The sequence below is a fragment of the Chlamydotis macqueenii genome, chromosome 1, assembly GCF_036417535.1.
Source record: "Chlamydotis macqueenii isolate bChlMac1 chromosome 1, bChlMac1.mat, whole genome shotgun sequence".
Taxonomy (NCBI): Eukaryota; Metazoa; Chordata; class Aves; order Otidiformes; family Otididae; genus Chlamydotis; species Chlamydotis macqueenii.
This window is the reverse complement of record NC_141556.1, coordinates 92,376,937-92,398,802: the sequence shown is the minus strand read 5'-3', so window position 1 is coordinate 92,398,802 and position 21,866 is coordinate 92,376,937. Positions and strand designations below refer to the sequence as shown.

General features: G+C 51.9%; 1 protein-coding gene across 8 annotated transcripts in view; it reads left to right on the top strand.

The window, feature by feature from the left end:
- Positions 1 to 21,866, top strand: part of BOC (BOC cell adhesion associated, oncogene regulated) — a 57,780-nt gene that overhangs the window by 19,876 nt on the left and 16,038 nt on the right. For all 8 annotated transcript variants that reach the window (XM_086761348.1, XM_086761339.1, XM_086761320.1 and 5 more), the window contains exons 2-3: positions 12,183 to 12,356; positions 12,730 to 13,008. In XM_086761348.1, coding sequence (XP_086617474.1) covers positions 12,272 to 12,356; positions 12,730 to 13,008 — 364 coding nt within the window. In that variant the 5' untranslated portion in view covers positions 12,183 to 12,271. The remainder of the gene's footprint in view (positions 1 to 12,182; positions 12,357 to 12,729; positions 13,009 to 21,866) is intronic.

The window sequence follows — 21,866 nt, the reverse complement described above, 5'->3', positions numbered from 1 at the left end:
TTTGTTTAAAGCTTAAGCCTGTTTGAGAGAGCCTTTTTGGAGTGAGGGGTAAGTGGCAGGGGCGGTATGCGGGGGAATGGAGAAAGTAAACTGTGTGTCAAGGAAAGCAAACTTTGCAGCTGGAATTGCTGCTGGTGCTTGTTGTGTCAAGGGCCTGGGGAGGTGCCTCCGGCTCTGCGCTCGCTCTCTCCGTGCGGATGCAAGTGTGAACGGGCAAGGGCAAAGAGCAGGGAGCCAGCGACTGGTCTCTTCTGTGCCGTGTCAGTGGGTGCGTGGGCACTGCTGCCCGGCGGGCATCGACACCGTGGTTGTATCAAACACTGGTGTAGGCCCTGGCCACACAGCTCTCACCAGCGTGTCCTAACAGTGGGCCAGGGTGTGGGCAGGTGAGCCTCCCTTTCCTGGGGCAGCAGCGTGGTGCCGCTGCAGCGTGTTTGCCATCCTTTTGTCGTGGAGCATCCCCTTGCAGAGAGGGAGAAACCAGGTGCCTGCCCTGCCCATCTCTGCAGGGTGATGCTAGGTCTTGCTCCATCCCCTGCCCGTGATTGGGTTGCTGTCCTCAACAGGGCCATCATTTTTTGAGAAGCATATTTACTGCTGGGATGCTAAATGGGGAAAATGACACGCAGAAACAATATTTAAAAAACCCAAGAGATGCAACAGTCTCCTCTTTGTCTCTAGGGCAGGGGAAATCTGTCACCCATCCCAAGACCCTGCTGCGAGTGTGTCCTCCATAATTTTTCACCCTCAGGTGGGCCCCATGGGATTCTGGAGCAGCGTGGCGGCTGCTGGGCACAGCACAGATGAGGGCTGTGGCTCAGTGCGTCTGGGTGTTGGCACTCGGCGCTGATCCCCTGCACCCCACCTAGGCGTTTGGCACCAGCTGGAGCGTTTTCTCTGGGCAGTCATTTCTGTCCCTTTGTTTTGCTGGCCTTGAGCTTCCTCTTGTGTTTTTTGGAGTAGTGACATGTCTTCCAGGGGAAATTTGTCCCAGCAGAGGGTCCTAGAGGCTTTTGACCTGCTCCCATAACCAAAACGATTATTGTTAGTGAAAAGCATTTAAATGACAACTATGGAGAGTAAAAACTCCCATGTATTCCCAAATTTATAAAAGAGAAAAAAAAACCAAAACAAAACAAAACCACACACAACTTTTAAATACGACCTTCAAAGGACAAGAAAAATGGGCTTGTGCTCTTTTGCTTCCCAGCAACAAGTCCTTGCTGAAAGGAGTGCAAACTAGAAGGCAGTTTCTCTTTATGGTGGTGATGGGGATATCTCTAAAGCCAGCCATCTGGGGATTAAACTTTGTATTGACGTTCCTGGCGAGTACTTTGTCCTGTCTCTTTTGTGTGCTCTTCTGGATTTTGATGTCAGCTGTGTTAAACTAGCCTCGCGCTTGTTAATGCATTTTCTGGGCCTGCTCCCATTGAAGTCATGGCAAAGATCAGGCTGATTTTGGAGGCAGCAGAATCGAGTCCTCTGCTGTGATCTTCTGAATCTTTTGTTCTAGCAGGTATTTCTGCTGTGCTGCTGGCTTGTATTTAATATAAGCTTGATCAGTTTTTTTTTGCTGCAACTGTTGTAGGTGCCCCTGCTCTTCAAATACACACTGAAAGAAGGCTCAAAAGCTAGGAAAGCTACCCAAGTCTTTGCTCTGCTCCAACAGGAATATTTCCCCATTGTGACTTCCCCCAAGGAAGGCTTAGCAGTGTCATTGGCTGTGGGCTTTTCTGGTTTGGATTTTTTTGTTTGTGTGATTGTTTCTAATTGGACATGGACAAGATTTTTCTATTGTTCCTAGGCAAAGGTGATTTTTAAAAAAATTTTGGTACTTCAAGGTAGCTTTATATTTAGGCACATAAAGAAGTCTGCTCTCAAAAAATCATCTGTAGTTGCTTTCTCTCTGGCTTGTGATCCACTCTACAAACAATAGCTTCTGAGCCCCAGTTTGGAGGTAGCCAAAGCTGGCGAACACACTGAAACGCTCCCTGGGCACTCCTGCGGCGCTTCACGCAGCTGCTGACCAGTGGTGTTTGTCCGGTATATCATTCCTCTGTGCTTTGGTTTATATTATGTCCATTCTGCTTTCAGAGAGAGGAGTGTTTCATCTGGTGGTTACCAGCATGAATGGGACTCTGTGATATTTATTGTCTACCCTGTTGCAAGCCTGACCCCATCACGTGACAGAACAATAAAATGGAGATCGGTCCCTTCAGGGCAGCTCAGTGTTGTACCTTTGCCGTGATTTGTGGTCCTCCTTCCCTGGGGCCCGTTCCTGACTGCTGGTCCAGCTGCAGAGAGGCCACAGAGCGATACTAGGTAGTGTAGGATTCGGGGATTTATAGTGTTGCTGACACATTAATGGTGAGATGCTTGTTTTGGTCAGCGTGGTGGTGTCCTGTGGTTGCAGGGGGTGAGGGCTGGCTGGGTGTATGTGCTCGCCAAGAGCTGCTGGGGCAGGCAGTGCAAAGCAGAGTTCAGCAAAAACAGCTTTGGAGGACAGCATCCTGCTCTCCCTGTGGAAAAATGCTGTTTCATTGGGAGCAGAGCATGCTATGGAAGTGCATTTGTTGATTAAACTTTTGTCTTGGAGCAGGATGGAGTTTCTGGTGAAAGCAGGAGTGGTTTTCCTGCTATCATGAGTAGCCCACATTTAAACAAACTGGAAGAGGGGCAGGTGGGGAGAGAGATTTGCTTGAGATGTGGTGGTCCCAGGTGACAGCCCCTGCTCTGAGGAAAGCAGGGCAAGGACTTGAGTTTGGGCACACGCATGGCAGGTGAGCCATGAGATTACCTGCTCCTTGCCTGCCCAGCCCCTGGCACAGTGAGGACAAATGCAGCGTAAGGAAATCAACCAAAATCCCAACTTCCCCATTTCTCCTTCTTTGTTGACCTCCTCATCTCAGTTTAATTTTCCTGCCTTTTCCTTTCTGCCACCTTTATTATCCGCTTTCCTTTGGTGTCTTGCAGGGCTTTTGCCTGGCATCACTTTCCCTGCGTCTGCCAGGCCTGCCTCCTCTCTGACTTCTCCCTAACCCAGGAGGCAATTAGAGCCTCAACCTCAGACTTCAAGTTTTGGGGTTTTTTTTGGTTTTGTGTTTTTTTTTTTTTGTTTGGAAAGGATGAGAAGGGAAAAACAAAAGCAGTGCCCTGACTAATGTAAACTCACCACAGGCACATCTATGCCTGCGTGATGATAGCTCCTGGTGGGAACTGCCCATCCCTCCCTGTGCTCTTCTCCGCTGCAGTTGCTGATAGGGAGGGAAACAATCTGACACTTGTCTCATGTTGGTGTGAGATTCGATGCTGTGGAGCCCAGACTGGAGCCTGTCCTGTGGGTCCCACAGTATCAGCGCACAGTGGGGTGATCCCCTGGGCTTTCCTTGCCCAGGTGCATGCTCTACCTCTCCTCCTAGCTCCTTGCTACAGCCTTTGCCTCTCTGTCCAGATAAATTTTGTTATTGCTTGTATCAAACATCCTAAAGAGAGTAAGCCTTCTAGCCAGTGGTGTTAAGTCTCTAGGACATGGGATGGTTTTTACTCTGTGTTTAGTATGGCATCACACTTGTGTCAATGGGTGACCCATATCCTGCTGCCACCTCTGCAGTGTTTCTCACCACGAAGATGCAATGTTGTCCCCTTGAGAAGCCTCAGATAAGTCAGACTTTCTCGGTGCACTGTGAGCTGAGTTTATAGCAGGCATGGGCCAAACTGAAAACACTCCAGAGAAGGTAACTGATCTCCACAAGTGCGTGGCTGCATTGATGTGGTTTTCTGAGGGGATCCTGACCCTTCCTCCTGACACCAGCTTTGCCATGAGAGTAGGCTGAGCTGCAACCTCGTGTACACTTGGTCAGGGTCTCGCAGGACCTCAATACCAGCAATTCTGCTGATTCCCTGACATTTGACATCCAGCCCCCCCAGATGAACAACCTGAACCTCTCTGTAAGCACTGGAGATGTGTCTCCCTTTGGGAGTCCTCAGCTCTTTAAATTAGGATGTTATCTTGGAGGCTGGAGAGTCTGCAGGTGGTTGGTTCAAGGATGAAGGCTGGGGAATGTGGAGGAAACGTTGGTCTAAAGCTATGGCAGCTTTCCCGGGTTGGGACTGAAGTTGGACCGAAAGGTTTTGACCAGAGAGGCATCCTGTCCCAGCCGCAGAGGACAGCCCTGGCGACTGCTGCAGGGCTGCTTTCCCCCCTCGCGCACTTGGGAGAAGGAGCCAGAGAGCAGCCAGCAGCTCCGGGCTTGTTGCAGCAACAACATCTGTTTCCTAGGTGCACTTTGTTTCTGAAGAGGTTGCGCAGCACGCTCCATCTGCACCCTTCTCTTTCTTTTTTTCTTTTTCTTTTTTTTTTTTTTGTCACTTGTGGCGCATTCGGCATACGAGGACGGAGGCACTTAGGGGAAGCGAGCGCTTCCCCGAGAGGACCTTGCGCCAGCCTCTGTGCCAGCGCCGGCTCTCGGGCTCTTTGCACCCGAAGCAGCATTGTCAGCATCTTGACAGCTGGCCGGCTGCATGCTTATTAGTTGCTCCTTTTCCTCTTGCCCTCCACCTCTCCTTCACCTCCCTACTAACCACCTCCACCCTCTCCCTGCCCCCTTCCCGCTCCTGCCCCAACGGCCGGCCGGCCCTTCGGGGAGCCCCCCAGCCTCTCCAGATTAGAGCTCTCCAGGGACTTGGTCCTTTTGAAAAGGAAGAAAAAGGAGGGGTTAAAAAAAAAAAAAAAAAAGGGGAGGGGGGAGAAGGAGGGGAGGAAAAAAATTTATTAAAAAAAAAAAAAAAGAGAGAAAAGAAAGAGGGGGAACAGAAGAATGAAAACAGACCCAAGAGGCAATAGTCCCTCGAGCCATTTCACTGCATCACAATGAATATGGACTCTATTAAGCTCCGTTCTGCCTGTTAGTGTTTCCCAGGGCAACACAACTCCCATATGGCAAGCATGCAGCAGATTAGGGTAGGCCTCCGGGCTTCATTGAGGGCCCGAGGCTTGACTGGCAGTTGAACCCCATCCTTCCCCCCCCCACCACCTCCTCACACTTGACACTGCCTGTGTTTATCTAAAGCAAAAAGGGCTGGGGTGGGAGAAGGGGGCATTTGGGGGGTTATTGTCCCGGGCAATGGGAGAGGGCAGGGAGAGGGATGTGGGGGGGTGGTGAGGGAAGGGAGGTGGGATGGAGGAGAAAGGGGGTGGAGGGGGGGCACAGCCCCTCATAAATATTCAGGAGGGGTCTTGAATGGGCAGAGGCGAAATAAAGCAGATGGAATTCATGTTAAAGAACAGCCACAATCGCCCTCCAAAAACAAGGAGAGAAAAGCGGGCAGCCTTAAAGGAGTGTAGGGAGCAGCGTTTATCCAATTAGCAGGGTTGTCAAATTGAATTTACTCAGAATGGAGGGGGAAGCCGGGGTAGGGGGGGTGGAGGAGGGAAATTAAGTGTCTAGGGCATGGGGGGAGCACAATATTGAAGAAAGGACGCAGGTTTTCTTTCTTATGCTTTAGCCTTGTCTTTTCAAGGGCTGGAGCAGTTTTCAGGACGCATCAAGGGGCAGCAAAAGCCAGCGTGCATACTCTGTTTTAGCACAGAGCACTCCTCTCCTGGTAGCTGCGGAAAAAGGGAGGTGTATCCCAGGGGACAGCCATGGGGCAAGGCCATCCTTGCAGCCCTGGCCTGCCTGCAGCAGGGCTGTCTCAGGCTGGTGGGTCCAGCCACCCCGGGACCACCGTGCTGCAGGCATTGCCTGTGTCAAGCCACGCTCACTGCAGTGCCACCGCCACAGTGACACTGGGGAGCCAGTGGCTGGCACGAGGATGGTGTTTCGTTCTTCAAGCAGCCCCACGTTCGGTGGCTGACGAAATGCCAGCGGGAAGGGGTTTGCTGGGTCTCGGCGAAGTCAGCCTGATCAATGCCCACTGGAAAGCAGCACTCGTTTCAGAGGAACCGTTGGATGGAGAGGTGCCAGAAAACGCAGTTGTTGGGTCTTCAGGGGTGCAAGTAGAAGTCAGATGGGTGACGGGAAGGCTTTGCATCCAGTTGCTAATTCAAAGCCTGCATGCATGGTCTCCTCCCTGGTGATGCCACAGGCTGTTGCGGAAAGGAGCTGCCCTGGGCAGTAGCTTTGTCTTGAGGAAGATAAAAAAAAAGTCACAAAGACAGTTGCATGTTTTGTTTGATTCGTTGCTGGTTTGGTTTGCATGAGCAGTTCTGTTCAAGAAAAGAGAGCTATTTTATCTGAGAGTTTATTTTGGTTTTTTAGAGAGGGGTCTATTGCCACTTAATTGCTCAGGACATGCCTGGAGAAAAATCTGTGGTTCTTTTTTCCGATCGCCCAGTGCCCAAGCGCAATTTGTAGTTTGCAGGTAAACTCACTCGCCTGCGCAGTGACAGCGGTGCCACATCAGGTTTTGCTCTGGATATTTTCCTTCTCTCAACTCTGAGCATGAATGTATCCCAAGCTTTCTCTGTTGTTGCTTCTCATGGACTCACTGAGCTCACAAGTAGCCAGTAAGAGGGCCTTTTTTGCCTAATCACTTTTAAAAAGACAGGAGTGGGGGCACGACGACACGACACACTTCTCTCGCCAGTTAATCAAGGGTTATGTTAACAGAGCTAATGCACTCTGAAGTCAGGAGCTTTCAGTGCTACAGAGGGAAGCGGGCAAGCTTTTATCCCTGTTTGCATGTACACTGTGCTACCTCCTTGACTTGAAACATGCCATTGTAGCCTTAGATGCTGCCTCTCTCTGCCCCCTCCTGACACCACTCGCTTCTCATTTGGGATCCTGCCTTTTCCCTACAGCATCTGCATTCCCATCTCTGTCGGATGCCCGTGCTGTTACATGGAAGAGGGAGTATCTTTCCCGCTGCAAACCTCTTATTTTCCAGACCCTTTTGGAGAGAGTGAATATAACTTAATGGTGTGAAATTAGTACTTGGAGTGGGGATGGGAGTTGGTGGTTAATTTTGCCCTCTGTAATGTTACTGTTTGATGAGTTTTGAGAAGCACTCTGGTTTGGGGGTGCTCAGATTGCCGTCCATGCTGAGGAATCATACGAGGACTTTGCAGCTGACCTGCTGAGGTGTGTCACCTTGACAGTATTTTTCAGCTAGAGGATTATGCAGTTGTGTGGTGGATTTTTTTCAGATGGGTTGTCAAAGATTTGGGATCCAGGAACAACTTGCTTGATGGGATGGAGGTCCCAGTCAGGGAGCTTTTGGTTTCTAGCCCTGCTACTCTTTTGTTGTATAACCTTGGGCCAGGTTGGCTTCCTCTTCTAGCCCTCAGGTTCCCTTATTGGTAAAGCAAAGGGGTACTGTGGCTCTCTTCTCTTTTACACTTTCTTTCTCAGTACTTTAAGCGCTATGGAACAAAAAAAAAAAAAAAAAAAAAAAAGACCAACAACGAAAAACTGTCTTGTAACTGTCTTGTGTTAAAAACTAATGATTACAAATAAAATTGGCACACTGTACTATGCAAAACATTGCTTTTTCTGAAGAGCTTAAGTCTTAATGTTTAAAAAAGAGAATTGGGAGTATCATTGTCCCAGCTTGACCCGTCGTAAATGGAGAGCAGCTGCAATGAATTCTCCAGAGTCACCCAGGGTGTCCCCAGCTGGTCGCTGGACCTGAGTTGCTGCAGCCTTTGCCTTAGTGCAAAGCAGACCCTTTCCACCATTGCCCCCCTGGGCGAAGAGGGGCTCGGGGTCTGGCTGCCTGACACAACCCCCGCTGTGCAACAGCAGGTTTTCATCGTCTCCCAGTCTGCCTCTGCGTTTCCCCCCCTGCCTGCCCGCGGAGCTGGGGTGTGCAGTGTGTGGGGATGCTGCCCCAGAGCAGGGGCAGAGGCTGGTTCCTATTTGGGAGCCTTGTAAATCACAGCCAGCGTGGCAGTAACAAGGGCTGCTTGGCCAGGCCTTGTTAAGCAGGAGGGGGCTTGGGGCTGTGAGCAGCATTTCCTCAGTAAAACCTTCAGTTTCTAATCAGCAAACACCTCTCCTGCTGCCTGCACTTAATTCAGATCCCTTTTTCCTTTCCAGCTTTATCATCCCCCTGCACATGCGTGCACCTTTCTTCTCTTATATCTTCACCTCTGTTTTTTCTTTCTTGCTCCTCTCCTTTTTGCAGTGCCCTCGGTCACCACAGCACAGCTGGGGCTACACACGGGGGTCTCGGTGGGCTGAGGTGTGTGGCGGGAAGCCGAGCCGACAGATTTTACACCCCCACCACCCCTCCATATCTGATGAAGCTCTCATTAATTTTGTTCTCCTAATAGCCCCTCCTTTGATTTACTGGGCTGTCTGAAAGGGACTTAGAGCCTTCGCTTCACAGACAGGAAATTGTTATTTTAACCTGGCAGGAAAGAATTAAAAATAAATAAATATTTTTGTTTTCCCTCCCCCCTCAAAGCTCTTTAAGTGACTTTAACTCTTTCTTTTCCCAAACAGCAATTAAGCAGGAGGTGTTAAGGCTGGTGCTGCCAGTGGCTGCAGAAGTGTTGACAGCCAGGGGTATCTTGTAGCGTACCTGCCTTGAGGAGACAAGGCAGCAGAGCAGGACACCGTCACACAGCAGTCCCGAGTCTCCTCTGCCTAGGACCGCTGCCTCTGGGAAGGCAAGCAGAGCGCCTGGGATCTCCTCCGCTCCCCACCTCTGCTGCCTCTCCTGCTGCAGCCTGCTCTGGCAGTGCTTGCAGGGACACTGGGCAGATCGAAAGCTGCCTGATTAATAAAGTTCCTCGCTTTGCACTACTGCAGGCTGCTTAAGGGCAGCATTTTCAAAAGAGGTCAGTTCCCATTTAGGCATCGAAATAAGTTGGTTGCCTATTCAGGAGAGCTCAGCATGTCAAGAACTGAATGCTTTTGAAAATCTGGCTTCAATTGTGGAAGCTGAGAATTTCAAAATCTGGCCCTGGATCCTAATAGTTCTTTTAGAATCGATGTTTTCATTCATTTTCCTCATTATTTTTATGCCGACCATTTACTTTTTGTACTTCACTCAACTGTGAAAGAAATGGCCACATGTCCCTATTTAGAGCTCACATTCTGCCTGGAGGTTTGAGGAGGTACTATACACTTGCTGCAACACACCTTGTCTCCTCAGTCTCTGCTCAATATGGCTCAATCTGCCCAGTGCCGTGGCCAAATTTTTTTATCTCCCCTTTTTTCTCCCCATCTATTACCCTTCATCATTTTACAGACCTAGGGGCAGCCAGTTTAGTTGTTGTATCGATGTGCCTGGGTGGTCCTAGCTCACGAAGGGTCCATTACACGTTTCTGTGCCTTTGGCTTTGCCCATCTGGCCAGAGGCTCCGCACGACGCAGAGCTGCAGGGAGGTCTGGTTGGGAACGTCTTTGCCCCCTAGCATGGGCTCCAAGGAACAATTCTTTTCCATCCAACATTTTTCCATGCTGCTGCCAAACCCATCCAGATAGGGGGAATGAGTCAGCTTTGCTCTGTAGGCTTCCAGCACTGAGGAGCAAGTTGTTAAGTCCTACCCCAAAATGTTTTTTCTATGTTGATGGAAGACTTTCTATCCCCAACAACCCTGATGGTGTGAGGTACAGACTAAAGCCAGTTTTTAAGCCTAAACTAACTCAAAGTCTTTTTCAGTTGAGTGAAATTAGTGGACCATCAGCTGTGTCAACAGTGCACGTCCTGGTGTGGACAGATCTCGGGCACTTTTATGGCCGTGGTCAGTGGTGGTTTGCATGAGATGGCTGTGGCGTAATGTAGGATGCTTTGGTCTTATGTGGGGAAATGAACTTGAGTAACTCAGCTGGTCTCCAGTTCAATAGCTAAAGGATCTCATACAACAGTGTGTGCTGGTTGATAGGGGAAACCCTTCAAAGACAAATTGTTGAGACTCTTTTCTCGCTTTGGGAGAGGAGAGTGGTATTGGGAAGGATGAGGCGCGCAGCAGGGAAGTTGCTGCCTTGTCGCATTGGCAGTGAAGGTTACCCACAGAGGATCTCCACATGTAACAGGACTGTGGGCTGCAATAGCAAGACTTTCTAGGTGCCTTCAGGGTACATCTAGCCTAACATCTGATGGCTGAGCTCTGTCCATGCTCCCGGCCACCCAGAAGATGTGTAAGGCTGTGCCAAGCTTTACCTAATTTACCCTACCTATCAGCAGGGCTTGTTATCTTGGGCTGACGGCCACACTAATCATGGCTGTGTAACTCCTGGGAAACAGCTGCCTTGCCTGGAGCCCGCTGGGCAGGCTGGCAGAGTGAGCTCATATTGGCCCACAGAGTGCCATGTTAGGTGCTCTTTGTGGCATTTGCAAAGCTCCAGTTACAGGTCACTTCGCTTGGCATTGCTTCCTTTTGAAATTGCCAGCTCAGAAGTGGCTTTTCTTTTTCCTGTCTTCTCTCAACTTTATACAAATGTCTTCTCCATGACTTCTCCCCCAAGCAGCGCTCTGGGGCATGAGTGGTGGGGGAAGAGCTTGTGAGGCTGTCAGAGGGACAGCCCAATTTGCAAAGATGCATGCAAGCTAGCTAGCTGGGTTCCTGCTGTCACAATGTGGACCTCAGCGTAGCCAGCCATGGATATTGACCTCACACTGCGCTCTTGTATCTTTGATGTCACCAGAGGACAAGCAAAGTCATCTGAGAGTAGCTTGGTGAGATTTCCCCAAATGCTGTGGTTCCTTGCTAGCAGTAATCAGCCTTGCCTTGAACGACTTACTGAGCATCTGATGGGGAGCCTGTGTCAGTCCTTACTTCAGGAGTTAGGAGGTTTAATTTTGGAGGTTATACTCAAAGGGACTTGTCCCCTCTTTTTTGCTGTGTTGGTTTTGGAAAGGATGTGCTCAAACAGGTGTGATGGCTTGAGCAGTGACCATGGTATAAGTAGGAAATACTGCTCTGCAGACTTCAGGTACTCTTGAGGATGGTGGTTGTGGTTAATTTTGTGGCTGCAGGGGGAGCAGGGAATATAACTGCTGTTTGGGCTGACTGCTACGGTTGGTTTGGTCTTGGGCTTCTCTCTGCTAATGTGGGGATGCCACAGGAGCAATTCTTGAATGCCTTTAAGACTCACATGTCATCTTCTTAGTGCTGCAGCTGGAGGGACCTCAAAATCCTGTAGCTGCATTACGATGTCCATAGAGGGAAGTCTCTTCCTGGCTTCAGCCCTTTGCCCTTGGTTGAAGCTGAATTCAGTCTGACATCTGACGTGTCTCTTCGTGCAGCCACTTAGATCTTTAATCCCCCTGACCTGGTTTGTCTGCTTTAGCGTTCATTCATGACAGTCTTTCCAAAACAGCTGCTCTTCACAGCAACCTGAGTTGTGACAGGTGGCCTTGGGCTTCATGTTTTTTGGAGATCTTTAATGCTTTCAAGTATGAACCTGGTGGTTTGTCCAGACAGGGCAGTTCAACTCAAAATAGGCAATGTGTTTCAGGCAGAACAGTTAATCTGAAATCTTTCCATAGATTGGGTCTCTTGTTTTAGAATAAAGGTGTATTATGCCAAATGAGTGTAATCCGCCCTTGGCTCACTGCACTGAATTTAAACAAATTTAGAACTAGCCTATTCTTTTCTCCTGAAAAGTATCCCCTCCACTTCAGAATAATTCCTTGCAGAAATGCTCTGATAAACTCTGGTATCTCCTAAGGAGTCCCATCTGGATTGAAACATAGGTATCCCTGGTAGCGACATGGCCAGTGTCTCAGGAAGAGACTCTGACACTGTGGGATCACCTCTGTTTTCATGTAGCTCGGGACTTGTACCTACTCATTTACTTTTGTGTTCCAGCTAGGATGTATTCCAGACGTGGCCAAGAAGTGGCAGCAACACTGGCAAATATCTCCAGTGACAGTTTGTTGGAAATGTTTGTGTTTTGCTCCTGAAAATTGCCTGGTGTGCATTGCTGGGACAGTACAGGCATTCACTGTGCCAAATCTGAAATGGGGAAAGGGAATGAGTATGTGTCTGTGTGCATACATGTAGACTTGTACCAAGGGCTGAGGATGGGATGTCTTGGAAGACTCATGACCATGCTTGGCAGAGAGGCTGGAGGAAAGAAGTGCTTGCATCAGTGTCTGCAGCCTCCTCAGGCCACCAGCTTGGTGAATCCATGGGAGTTTAGGGATGTTGGTAGTGAAGCCAGGCAGGGCTGGAAAGCAGAGGGAAGTCTGAGGGTTTCATCCATCATGTCTCTTGTCATCTGCAGAAATCCGCTGTCGCACCTCCACTGCATCCCCTGAGGCAGCTTATGGGACCCTTCCCTGGGCGCCTCTGCCCCAGGACACACCGCATGGGATGGCAATGACACGTGGAAAGAAGAGACCCATGTCCCCCATCCCTTGCCTCATCCTCGCAGCCGCTACCTGCTTTGCCAAGCTGAGTGAGTTTCTGTTCTTACGCATTTGTTACACTTCATTTGTGTTTTGCCTTGAGACTGGTTAGCATAGCTGACCTCAAGCACAAAGTGGTTTTCTCGCTCAGCTTCTTTCTCAATAGCCTTGACCAAAGGTCTGGGTTCAAACAGGAGAAAGGAATACAATCAGAGTTGGACATCTCTGTCTAATGGTGCCAATAAGAAACGGGGCTAGTGTGCATCTCCAAGCACTAGGGTGGGTGTGTAGCTAAGGGAAGGTGCAGCACAAGCAGAAGCGATGGAGAATGTAAAGTGTACCAGCATTAAGTTTTGTCCTCTGTCCTTTCTTTTGATGAGTCTCACAGAGCTTTCTTATTCCCGTTTCTTTCCCTCTATGCAGGTGAATCTCTGCAGGTCACTGTGCAACCTGCCTCCATTGTCCAAAAGCTTGGGGGCCCAGTGAGCCTGGGGTGTGTGGTGGACCCCCCCAGAGTGAACGTCACATGGAGACTGAATGGGAAGGAGCTGGATGGATCAGATGAGGTGCCGGGTATCAACATTGAGCGAGGGAAACTCATCATCACGGCTCTCAACAACCACACCGTGGGGCGATACCAATGCATTGCTCGTGTGCCTGAAGGAGTCATTGCTAGTGTCCCCGCAGTGGTCACGTTAGCTAGTGAGTAACTTTAGTCCTCTGCCATCCCTTGCATTGCTTGGGCTATCACTCGCATGTCTTTGAGAGGCTCATCCGTGCTCACTTGTTCATGCTGGCATCAAGGGAGGGCTCTTTTGGCTTAGGCCACTTCGTAGCATTTTGGATTGTGGAATGACTGTCGTGTTGTGGCCCAGTCATGACCCAAGCAGTCCTGCGTGGTAGTCTGCAGACCTGTCCTGCAGTGACAGTTTTTGCAAGACCACAAAGAGCAGAAAATACCTGAGTGATGGGGTTTGTATGCCTGGTTGGTTCCCTGCCTGTCATGTTGCCCCATCTGGTTGCTGACTTCTTGATTGAAGTTACCAAAAAAGTACCTGATGGTGCTGATGTCCAAACCACTGCTGCAGGGCTGTTGCCAGTGAGTGTGTGCTAAGTTTTACTGCCTTCCTGACCCACAGAAGGTGAAGTTCCTTGCCCTGCTTGTGTTGTGATGGGCCTTGCACTTTTTTATGTTGCCTCTGGGTTCATCATAGCCGAAGTACCAACCCCCGCGCTCACAGTAAGGAAAGGTTAGTCTGGTTGCGGTGACGAGGCGCTCCTGAGCACCTACATTAAGTGGCTGGTGGCCCTCTGTGTGCCATTGGGAAGATCCCTCGCCAAAATACAAGGTGATTAAGAGGATGGTGGGAGAATGGTTGTATGGCGATGTTGAAGGCAGAGGCTGCTCTGTTCTCATTTGGTAAGGCAGGCGCAGAAGTCAGCAGGAGGCGGGTAGAGGAGAGCACAGTATCTAAAACACTCTTGGTGAGGTTTTTGTCTTTAAGGGGCAGGAGGCTGTATTCATTACCACTGCTGTTGGTCCTGGCAGGAAGTGCTCCCCCTTTCCAGGGCTTTGCCCTCTTCCTACGAGGTTGCAGTGGCATGGCAGCAAAAAGCCACCCTGTTTCTGAACCACAGCTCTGAGTGAGGGACTTTGCTCCTGTCTCTGAGCTTACGTGCTCCTCACTGCTGCCCTCCTGGCATTGGCAACAGTTATGCTCAAACGTGAGAAATTGCTGTCTTTGGATGCATCTGAGAAAGGGCAACCCACGCCTGCTTGGAGATGGAGGGGCCCTGCAAGGACCACCCTTGTTTAGGCAATGGAGAATCCGATCTTCTCAGAGACCCGTGCAGTTTTTGGTGGAGCAAGTGCGTGCAGACGAGTCCACCCTCCCCTGGCAGTGGCAGTCCCCAGGCAAGGAAAGGGCTGCTTCTTCCCAGCAAGGGGGAGTTTGGGGCTAAATCTTAAGAATATGAAGAAGCGAAGATGTTTGTGCAAAGTGAGGGCTAGCTTTGCTTTAAAGCCAAGAGCTATTGGCTTGTCACTGATACATTAATCAGGAGTGAAATGTTTAGGCCAAGCTGGGTGGGAGGAGGAGACGAGGGAGAGTAAGGGGAGAGTTGCTGAGCTCTGAAGCGGGGTGGGAGTGGGTTGTCACGGGGCCGAATCTGTTGGGGGATTTGGCCTGAGCCCTGTGCCGAGATTAAGTTTCCGAGAACGCATTCCAGAGCAGAAAGGGGGCTGTGTGTGCTGGTGGCCTGATAGAGGCAAGGAGAGGAGGGGAGAGGTGGATGGGATTACCAAGGGCATGGTTTGCATTTAGGAGAGCAGGGTGTGCACAGCTCCTCAGCCTTATTGGTTCCTTCTTCAGCTGATCCCCTTTTCTTTTTTTCCCCTCACCCCAATCGACCACCTTTGATTGCCAGAGCTTGGTTGAGCAAACAAATAAGCCATCATGGGGAGCCCCTGTGCTGCGCTGCACGGGTCCCCTATCCTCAAGGGGAACTGGAGATGGCAGAGGCCATGACCCATGCACCTGGACAGCCTCAGGTGATAAAGAGCCCCCAGGTGGGAAGACTTGGCAGTCAACAAGTGAAGAGAGAGAGATGGCAGCCCAGGAAAGATGTGGGGCTGAAAGTGCAAGAGGGAAGCCTTCTGAAGGGGTTCAAATAGCCAGTTTCCTGTTCATGAGCTGGAAGCTGCTTGCAGCAGTGGCTTTGCAGTGGTGTCGTAGTTCAGCCCCGATCAGGACCAGACTACGCAGTCTCTCTCTCACTCCCCCCACCCTCTGAGATAACAGGGAGAGATAATATAAGGAAAAACGGCTCGAGGTTTGAGATAAGGACAGGGAGAAATCCTTAAAGTTACCGTCACGGGCAAAACAGGCTCGACTTGGGGAAAACTATTCATTTATTACTACAAAGAACAGGATAATGAGACAGAAAAGAAGATAACCTCCCTCCACCCCTCCCTCTTCCCAAGCTTAACATTATCTCTACTACGTTCCCCTCCTGAGCGGCACAGGGGGGAAGAGGGAATGGGGGTCGCGGTCAGTTCATCACACGTTGTTTCACGCCGCTGCTTCATGGTCGGGGGAAGAACTCCTCACATTCCTCCCCTGCTCCGTTGTGGGGTCCCACCCCTACGCCACAGTCCTTCCTGAAACTGCTCCAGCGTGGGTCATCTCTTCCACGGAGTTCAGTTTCTCCAGAACGGCTGTCCCTGCAGGCTCTCCACGGGCCACAGCCGCCTTCAGGCATCTACCTCCCCCAGTGTGGGGTCCTTCATGGGCTCCAAGTGGATCTCTGCTCCTCCGTGGACCTCCATGGGCTGCAGGGGGACAACCTGCTCCACCATGGTCGTCACCACAGGCTGCAGGGGAATCTTGGCCAGGAGCCACATTACTCCTCCCCCTCCTTCTGAACTGACCTTGGCGTCTGCAGCCGTTCCTCACAACAGGCTGGCAGATGTCTCTCAGGATCCTTTTTACATCTTATTCACTTCTCATCTCCTCTCCACTTCTTGCAGCCGGGCCAGACCGATTCGGGCCCAGTCGGCCGCCTGGCGAGAGGCCAGAGGGTGAGGCCTGCAAGGCCCATGAAGCCTGCGCCTCCCCCTCTACGCCTTTGCCCCCGCTCAGTTTCTTCACATCTTCTCTTCTCTTTTTTTTTTTTCTTGTTTTCCCTTTCTTAAATACGTTATCGCAGAGGCGTTATCATGGGACATTCTGCTACCAATCGGCTCGGCCTTGGCCAGCAGCAGGTCCGCCCTAGGCCCGGCCGAGTCCACTGAACAAAGGGGAGCGACTTCTAGCAGTTTCCTACAGAAGCTGCCACCTTAGGCCCCCCTCACTATACAAAACCACGACAAGTGGTCTGAAATAACAGGGGGCACCGATGTGTGAGTTTGAAAGCTATGGCAGCAGATGTGCCATGGGCTTTTTTACTCGTGGTCCAGACCTCTTCTATGGGGTCTTGCTCTGAGCTGGTCCAGTGGGGAGCATGGTCCTGGGGGTGGAGAAATAAGCCCCTGGCAGGTCAGCATTGCAGTTGATAGATCTCTTTTAGATCACCTGCTGGGCTGAAAGAAAACCCTCTGAAAGTCTTAGCCCCATCCAATAATTATTTTGGGGGGCCAGGGGGAAAGTGAAACTAGAATGTGAATGAAAGCAGATGAGTGTCGTGTGGGAATATTTTCAAAGTTCAGGTTTATTTTGGAAGAGGACCTAGAGTCATTGGAAAAAGTGTCTTGCTGAGTTTTGAGGGGTGTAGATAACATCATCTGGCCAACTTTTGGGCTACTTCCACTCCTTCCTCTTTGTCTCCTTTGGAGGAAATACCCTCGAGTGCCCCAGGCTGTGCGTGCCCGGTCCCTCAGGGCCTTCTCCTGCTTTGCTGACAGTCAGCAAGCAGATAACCATCGCTGCCGTGCTGGCAGCCACAGCATAGCCTTGGGATCGATACCGCCTTCTCCTGTCTGTGGCACAGCAATGCTGAGTCCATCTCTGCTCTCCGTGGCTCAGAGGGCTGGTTGAAACTAGCATTTCATTCCTCCAGTGGAGATAAAATAGCTATTGTACAGCTGAGGGGTGGACGGAGGAGGGATTTGCAGAAAGGGGAAGATTTCTTAAAGCAACAAAAGGAGCAGCACTTCAGGCTTTACTTGAGAGCTGACCTGGTGCCCTATGATCCCACACTCAGCCTTGGCAGCCTGTGGCACGTCGGTGCAGATAGATACCTGCTGATGGCTGCTGGCCTGGTGTGCTGTGCAAGATCAGCTCCACGTGGCCCTGAGGCAGCCCTTCAGCCCAGCAGTGATGGACTGGAGTTTGGGACAGCTTGAATGAATCAGGCAGGGGTATTCCTGGTTTTCCAAGCCGGACCCTAAGCCCTCATATGGCTGAGAGCTGCAAGGAAGAGAAAGGTATTTTCTCTGCCCACTTGCAGGTGGCAAATTTGCCGTCACATCAGAAGTGCTGCTGCAGCCCCTCTCCTGCCTGGAGGAGCTATACGAAAAAGATATGGCTGCAGTGGTCTCCGGTGGGCCAGATAAATCCACCAGGGACACAAACACAGAGCTGTGGGCTGGTCCTGCAACAGCAAAAGCCTCGGAAAGTCAAGAGCCCTTGCTGGAGCTCACGGGGCAGCTGAAGTGCCGGACTGGAGCAAAGCCAGCAGGCAGAGGTGGTGAAAGCCGTGCAGCTCCCAGCATTCAGCTGCGCACGTAGAAAATCAGTGCAGTGAGCACAACCACAAGCCTGGCCTGGACAGATGTGACGTTTAAAAACAAAGCAAAGAAACAGATGAGGGGTGCAGCAAAGGGACTCCACCTGTTTCAGCGTGTCCCCTCCAGCCAGGGGCGAGAGGAGTGTGTGGGGTGCCTGTGTCTCGGGGACACTGTGGGACAAGGGAGGCTCGTTGCCCTGTGGCCCTCCATCAGCGCCGCCGGCAAGAGCAGCCCTCGGCTTCACAGCAGCACATGGGGGAAGCCGGGCCTCAGCACACGGCGCTCGTGGGTAGTGACCCTGCAGCTGGGTCAGGCTGGGCATCCCCCAGGAATTTGCAGCTGCTTTCTGAAGACAGCCCCATTCATTTTCCTCCGCCTGGGCCTCTTCTCTGACGGCTCCCCGGAGGCGACAGCGGGAGGGAGGGAAGGGGGTGGTTGCATGTTGGAAAAGCATTTGCTGAGCCGGCACAGGGGGCTCTGGCCCCAGGGGCAGAGGTGGTGTGAGGAGGGGAGAGAAGGAAAACACAGGTGGTGTTGCTTGAGCTGGCAGAGCTGTGGCACCAGGGCTGTGCAAAGGGCCCAGGGCGACGTGGGGGAGTGGGGCTGGGGCACAGCGAGGGGGATGCGCTTGGGGGTATGTGAACAGGCAGGAGGCTGGGGGGCTGCGCCTGTCCTGGCAAGGCAGGAGGGGGCTGGTGGTGACAGCATTGGTGCGCAGGCTCCTGCAGTGCTGACCAGACGGCGAGCAAGAGCCATAACCCCGGGCTGCTCTAACAGCTGAGGGGGGGATTAGTGGAAGGTGCCTGCCCCCATATCCCTGCCCATTCCCCTTCTTGGGGTCCCTTGCTTTCCTCCCTCAGCCTTCCCTCCAGTGGGGAGGACTTCCACCTTGAGGGACAGCATTTTGTTTACTACTGCTTCTTCAAAGTTATTTATGGTCTCCCATTCATTTAATCTGGTCTGTCTTGCCTGCCTCGTTGCTTGGCCCCCAGCCCTAGGATTCAGCTGGTTTCCCTCATCGATGACAGCGGTGCAGCTAGCCACAGGGCTGACCCTCCCTGCGCCCTGGTTCACCCCATCGCACCTCGGAGCGGGGCGCAGATGGACACAAGCACCGGCTTTTGGTTGCGCTCCCTTCTAAACAAAAAAAAAAACAGAGGGAGGGGAAACAAACAAACAAACAAACAAAAAAAAATAGCCCTGTTATTCCAGCACAGCTGGGATTGGCAGTGTTCTGTCTGTGTCCACAGCACCTCCCGGCTGGTGGCTGGTGGATGAGGACTTGCTGCTTCCCTGCAATCAAGCGTGTCTTTTAAGGACAAGAACGTGGGCTGGCATGTTGGGCACTGCCATAGGAGAAGGAAAACCCAGCCAGTAGAGAGGGGATGTGGTTTCTCCCAGCTGCGGCAGGAGTTAGACCCGAGGTGCAAATTGAATGTTAGATGTGGGACGTGGCTGCTGCTGGCCGGGCAGCTGAAGGAGCGAGTGCTGGATCCCCCCCGGTGCTGACCCTCTCCTCTACCCCTCCCTGCACTGCCTGGTGGGAGGAGGCAGGCATGGCTCCCCACATCTCAGGGCAGGTTCATTTGAAGCCCCCAGGGCAAAACTGTGTGTCCTAGCCCAGCATGGCAGCCTCCGTTTTGCTGTGCTGGGGCCAAGTGCAAAGCGGTGTGTGAACGGGGTGCTCATGCCACGCACAGGGGTTGCCCCCACCACGGGGCCGGCAGTACCCCCAGCCACCCCTTGCCGACTCATCAGCGTTAGTATGCGCCCGCACGAGCGGGGAGCGGAGCAGATGAGACTGCCCATGGCCAAAACCCACTGGTGAATAAAACAGTCTTGTTCGCTGTGGGGGAGCAGGAATTTGGGGGAGTAGTTTGGCAGGAAGCTCGTACACTTGCATATTGGAAAATAGTTTGTCCCGGTGCCCATCTGATGTTTTTCCCCCTCTCCCCTGCCGGTTTTGCTGCACTTCTGCAGTGGCACCTAGTTCTTGCTCCCCCAGCCACCCTAGAATCCCTTTTCTCCATCTGTCCAGAGCTTTACCCCTTGTCCCCCATGGCCTGGCTGGGAGAGGAAGACAGGAAGAACCAGGGGTCCCGCTCCTCTGTCCATGGGGCTACAGCACTCACAGCTGTGAGAGCTGGGAGGCTGCACAAGAGGGACCCCCACATCTGCCCAGTCTAAAGTCATGCCAGGGGTCCCCTGGCACCGGGACATCCTTTTCCATCTCTGAGAGCGTGGTGCTCTCCTGTAGGCTCTGCTGTGCTGGGGCTGTGGGTCTGCTCTTCCTCTGGGCTCCTGGGCCCCTTCTCCTCTTTAGAGTCCGTGCGTGCATGCACGTGTGCGTGTGCAGATCCCTGCCAGCATTGCTGGAGCCGATGCCTTGGCTCTGAAATCTTCATTTGGCTGTGATGAAGCCAGACCACCAAGGCACACATTAATTTTCCTGATGCTCGTTTATATTTTGTTGATTGGAGAAATATGCGTGATGTGGGCAGGCAGACGCTGGGCTCTCGCCTCTTCTCCACCTCTTTCCATTTCTGCGGCTCTTGCTATTTTATTCCTTGATCAAATATAAAAAGCAAAGAGGAGAAAATATCCAGCATCCTTCCCCTCCCCACCAATAACTTTCGTTGTTGGAGGAGTGTGAGGGACTGCCAGCTTTTCACAAGTTAAGAGTTAACCTTCATCTGGCTGTAATACCCAGTGGAAACATAGCTCCCCTCCTCTGCTTGTCTTAAAGAATTAATCACATTTCTGAACTTCACCCGTATTCCTTCTTTTTATTATTATTTTTTTTAATTGAACGATGCCAAGAAATTCCAGAAGTATTAAGCATGTTCACTGCAAATCATTTTTATGACATTGCAAAACCTCCCCTTTTCTTTTCAACCTCCTCCCCTTCCCTCAGATCTGGGCCCGGGAACGCTGGCTCCCCTCGGCAGCCGCCCGGCAGCCCCTCCGCGCCGCGCTTGGGGAGGTTTTCTCAACGCCTTGCCAAAAGAGCTGGTTTTTATTTAAACTCCATAAAGGATCTTGCTTTAATCAGAAAGTCTGCCTGAGAAATTTCATGTCACTTTTCCATGACTGTGGGTGGGAGAAGCTTGGAGCCAGAGTTGTCTTTTGCTCTTGGAGAGCTGCTGCATTTCCCAGAGAACAAAAACACATTTTTCTGTCGGCTGGGGCTGCCAAGGGAGGCTGCCTGCCGTCCACCCGCCGCCAGCCCTCCTGCTTCCCCCCGGCTCTCCAAACTGCCCGAGGTCGCAGGCGCCACGTCCAGGGATGGGTTGCGAGGGGCGAGGGAGCTGCTGACAGCGCGTGGCCATGCCATGCAGTGGCAACAGATGCGGCGCGCTGCCTTAGCGTGGGGTTTTGAAAAGGGAATGCGGTCTCATCCGGATTTAGCAGCATGCCGCTTGGGAGACGTGTGTTAGCGCTAGGTCTGGGAGAAGATGGGCTGGCTTGAGCCAGGATGTGACAACGTGACTTGTGACCAGCTGTGGGATGTGCAGTTGTTACTAGTGGTCGCCTGGGCTGGTGCACAGCACCGTAAAAATGCATGCGTAGGACTTTTTTTCTGGCACAAAACCCTCTCCCTCCCAGCAGAGAGAGAGAGACAAACTTTGGGCTTGCAGTGCCCTGGAAAGATTTGCCATCATGCCCAGGGAGAGAGGGGACCAATTTCACCTCCAGGAAGCTTGGTGGGGCCAGGCTGGTGTGCTCCCTGCCCTACCAGATCCACAGGGTTTCACCACAGTCCTTTGCTCCTGCTTTGAAAAACAGGGAAAACAAAAAGTCAAGTGCCCCTTACCCTCTGCCGCTGTGCTTCCACTTCCGCTGCCTGCATCAGCCCCACTGGGGGAGTGACCCCTGTCACAGCCTCGAACAGGGACAGATGCTGGGACGGGGTGTTTTCATGGCTGCTTTAAGGAGGGGACAGCTGTGCGCTGTAGTGGAGGAGCTGCGTTTCCTTGCAAGTCCCTGTTCTTTGAGCTGGAGCACGGGCACTGCTTGGGCACACACAAAGCGTCACAGTTAACCAGCCTTCATCTGTGAGATACTTGATGGGAGCGACAGCGCCCAGAGTGGAGACGCCGATGGCTCAGGCGCTAGAGGAGCTCAGGAGAGCTGTGGGAGCATCCAGCACTCACACACCTTCTCCCACTGTGTCACTTGGCATCTGTGCACCCTTAAAGCAGACTGGAGCTCCTGAGTTATCACTGCAAAGTTGGCTTCTTGGTAGCAGGACAGCAGCCGCATTTGAAATAGCAGGCGGCAGAAGGACCGTTTTTGGCTGCCCTTCAGTGCTGCAGTAAGTTGGCTCATTTTT